This window comes from Quercus lobata, chromosome 11 (assembly GCF_001633185.2).
Source record: "Quercus lobata isolate SW786 chromosome 11, ValleyOak3.0 Primary Assembly, whole genome shotgun sequence".
Classification (NCBI taxonomy): domain Eukaryota; kingdom Viridiplantae; phylum Streptophyta; class Magnoliopsida; order Fagales; family Fagaceae; genus Quercus; species Quercus lobata.
The window spans coordinates 9,867,866-9,871,781 of record NC_044914.1 but is presented as its reverse complement, the minus strand read 5'-3'; the positions used below and the strand labels follow the sequence as shown (position 1 = coordinate 9,871,781).

The 3,916-nt window shown below is 37.7% G+C and overlaps 1 protein-coding gene across 1 annotated transcript; it reads left to right on the top strand.

Moving 5' to 3' along the window:
* The first annotated feature begins 576 nt into the window (after window positions 1-576).
* LOC115967736 (RING-H2 finger protein ATL43) lies at window positions 577-3,310 on the top strand. The gene has a single exon (XM_031086866.1). The coding sequence runs from the start codon at window positions 1,274-1,276 to the stop codon at window positions 2,504-2,506; it is 1,233 nt and encodes a 410-aa protein (XP_030942726.1). The 5' UTR covers window positions 577-1,273; the 3' UTR covers window positions 2,507-3,310.
* The last annotated feature ends 606 nt before the right edge of the window (window positions 3,311-3,916 follow it).

Genomic DNA, 3,916 nt, shown 5'->3' with positions numbered 1-3,916 from the left:
ATATCCTAGAAGTGAATATATTGCAAAAGTAGTTATATAAAATAGGGAAAAAAAAAAGACCTTTTTTTTTATGGACTAAAAACTTAAAATAACAAAATTTGAGCAGAGGTATGTGTGAATGCTCTTTGAGCCAACGAGGCCATAAAATATTAGAAAATCTGAACATGGACAAAAAAAATAGAAATAGAGAATATGATAACATTATTTGAATAATAAATAGAGAATATGATAACATTATTTGAATAATAGTTTTTTTTTTTTTAATTTTTTTTTAAAACAATACAATATATATTTTCACAATATTTTTTTATCTACACATATTTTTATAATATATAAAACCAATATTATCAAATTATATAATTTTTTTTTATCATAATTTTTTTTACAATATTTGGTACAAAGTACAGACAGTGGACTATAAAAAAAGAAAAAGAAAAGTACAGACAGTGGGACCAACATTTTGGCTTGTTTGGAACAGTGGGAAGCATGGATCACGTGGTCAGTAATAGCTCTGCCTGTGTTTTTATGGCCAACAGTGAACTATTATTCGTGTATTGAAGGCCCCCATGGATCTCTCTCTTTCACTCTCTCTCTCTCTCTCTCCAAATTTGCTCAATTGCTCCATCATTCCAAATCAGGTGTATACTTTGTAGTTTCTCAAAAAAAAAAAAAGGTGTATACTTTGTATAGTGTATTGCCCCTCTCTATCTACCTATCGATCTTGGCTTATCAGAGATTGAACTTTTAGGCTTTTTGCCATAGACCCCCCTTTTTTTCTTCTCTTAAAGCTGTTTTTTTTTTCTTTGATCTAACTTAAAGCTGTTTTCTGATCACAACAAAACACAAAAAGTACCGTTAAAAATCATCACCACCTCTTTGCTGATGATGTTTTAGTTCGTTTGTATTGTCTGCATTGTAAGGTTGTCCAAAATATCATTCTTAATATCTTTATATTATTTGTTATTCTCTTGTTCCAAAAATCCTTCTCTCAATAATTACAATAAAATAAAACTCTCACAATTCTCGTAGTAGTGGTAGTAGTAGATGCCTTTGTCTTGGTCTCCTTTGTATCTTTTCTCCAAAATCCTTTCCCACCCACAGAATCTTCTTTCTTGATAGAAAAGTTAGGACCTTGTAGAAAGAAAAAAAACCCCATTTTTTCGGTCTCTCTCATACTCGAAGCCCCTCCACCCAAGAAAACTATTTGCTATTTTAAGCATTCAAAAAATAAAAATATTTGCTCGAGTAGTGACTCTCAAACCCAGCGACAAACATGGAGTGTTTCTTCTTCGTTTTCAAGCCTTTGACGCTCGTCGCTCTTTTCCTTATCCTCCTATCCGCTCCACCTTCCATGGCGGACGACGATAACAACAACAACAATGTTACAGGTGGTGGTGTTTTCCTTAGAGACATTGCAACCAATTCATCATCTAATTCACCTCCACCAATGTCGAGTGAAAACCATGGAAGATCTGTACCCTTTAGGCCTAGCATGGTGGTGATAATAGTGGTGTTAGCAGGCATATTCTCCGTCGTGTTTCTCGTCCTCCTCTACGCAAAACACTGCACTGGTGATGGCATTGTAGTTGTCACAGCCACACCCGCAAGGGCTACGACAGCGAGGAAGAATTCGGGAATCGATCGAGGTGTCGTCGAGTCATTGCCAGTGTTTCGATTCGGATCTCTCCGAGGCCAAAAGGAAGGCCTCGACTGCGCAGTTTGTCTCAATCGTTTCGACTCCAACGAAGTCCTTCGGCTCCTCCCGAAATGCAAGCACGCGTTCCATGTCGAATGCGTCGACACATGGCTCGATGCTCATTCGACGTGTCCACTCTGTCGATACCGTGTCGACCCAGAAGATATTCTCCTCGTCGACCGAAACCCACCTCCAGAATCTCGCCAAAACAGTACCCACGAGGTCGTTTTGGACGTGAACGTGAACGTGAACGTGAACCCAATTGGGAACAAACGATTCTCAGGTCGACACTCATCAGGTGGCGAAAAGGGATTTTTGCGTTCGAATTCTCACGATCCGATGGCGCTTAGGAGATCACTCGATAGTGCTGGGGTGAGAAAAAAGAGTCAGAGTTTAAGAGCCATTGGATCCTATGATTACCCAAGAAAAGATGGGCTATTGTCGACGAGCTTAGACAGAGGGAATAGTAGGGTGGAGCACAGGATTATTGTTTCTTCTAACTCGAGTAGGGCCCACGATAGGTGGAGCGATGCACAGCCGTCAGATCTTTTGTATTTGGGGTCAGAAATGATAATGAGTGACAGCCGTAGATTTTTGTCGACATCGAGATCGAGTCAGCAACAGCACAGTAATGGTATTGATGGCAATGGTAACGAGTTGCGGAGATGGGGTGGTGCTAGTAGTGGTGGCAGAAAAAACACAGACACAAACACCAACAGCAACACAGTAATGAATGGTCGAAGTGTGTCGGAAATCACTGGCTTCAGCAGGTTCCCAATCAAAGCCAATAGAGCCAATAGCACCCACTAATATTATTACTGATCACTGATTAGTGGGGTTGGCTTGTCTTGGATTTCTGCCAGCTGTATGGTCGAGACATACCTACTTGCAATTCAAGATTGTATAGTAAGATTTAGAATTTGTAGAAAACTCTTTCTAACTCGATACACAACAATAACGAGTTGGAAGAGATTTTTCTCAACTAGTTTGAGAAAGTTTAGTAACATAACTTGTGGAATAATTCTGATTTGGCCGACTTTCATTTCGACCAAATTAAAATTATAGCCAAAGTTACTGTATAAATGTGTCATTGCTGCCTCGACAGGACCCACTTTCTCTTTCTGGTGTACCTTTTGAAAAATGATTTTCTGCAAGGCTGGCCCAAGCTGCTATGTTAACGTGCATGTGAGGAGGACTTCGGTGTACGAAAGTTCCAGTCGAACAGAAGAAAAAAAAGAAGAAGGCGTGGATGAGACATTGCATTTACACCAAGGTGATACGGAAATCAATTATTTCTTGACAATTTTGTTTGTCGCTCTTTAATTTTAGTGCTTTCTTTTTCTTTTTTGGTTACTTTGAAATTTCCTCTGTTACTGGTGGGTATGACAATGGTGGGTACGGGTGCATCTCTGCTACACATTATTTCTGATGGGCATGTGGTGGGGTTCGTAAATTGTACAAAATTTTGTGTACTCTTCTACTTGATTGTACAAAGTCCCGAGGAATAAGGAAAACAGCTAGAGATGACGACAGGAGTAAATGGAATTTGATATCTTCAACTTTGTACTAGCTTTTTATTCATTGAAAAAGAAAAAAGAAGTACTGGCTTTTAGATCTCGGTATTTGTTCATACTTTCTTTTAAATTTTTGATTCATTTCTTTAATCATTCTTTCATGGATTGCTTAAGTGTGTTTTTTTTGTTTTTGTTTTTTTTGGTCTAATGTGGTATCAACAGATCTTTGAGCACCTTTTTAATCTTCAAGTGTGTATATTATAATCCTTTCTCCTCCCCTCACATACACCAGATAATTACAAAGAAAAATTCCTTAGTGGTTGCCATAATATGCTGGCTAATAATTTTGAACTTATTGACTTATTGCATAAGACTATTTAGTGGATTTTGGATCTTATTTTTGCATTGAAGTATCTTATGAGATGGTCTTTCATAATTCTTCTCTTTCATAATACATGGATTTTACATGTGTGGATCTCACACGTTGTGTGTGGGAGATTGTGAGAGGGTTGGTCTCATAGATATCCTTTCCTTTCTAGAACTACAACCATTGTTTGGTGAAAGCTTTCTATGAGGTCTTCATTTTCAAGTTTTTAGAAATAGAAATTGTTAACACAAGTTTTGATTATGAATCTGCACTATGTAGAGTAACTTGGAAATTTTCAGACACATTTGGATGAGTAATGAAGACAAATTTATCACAATT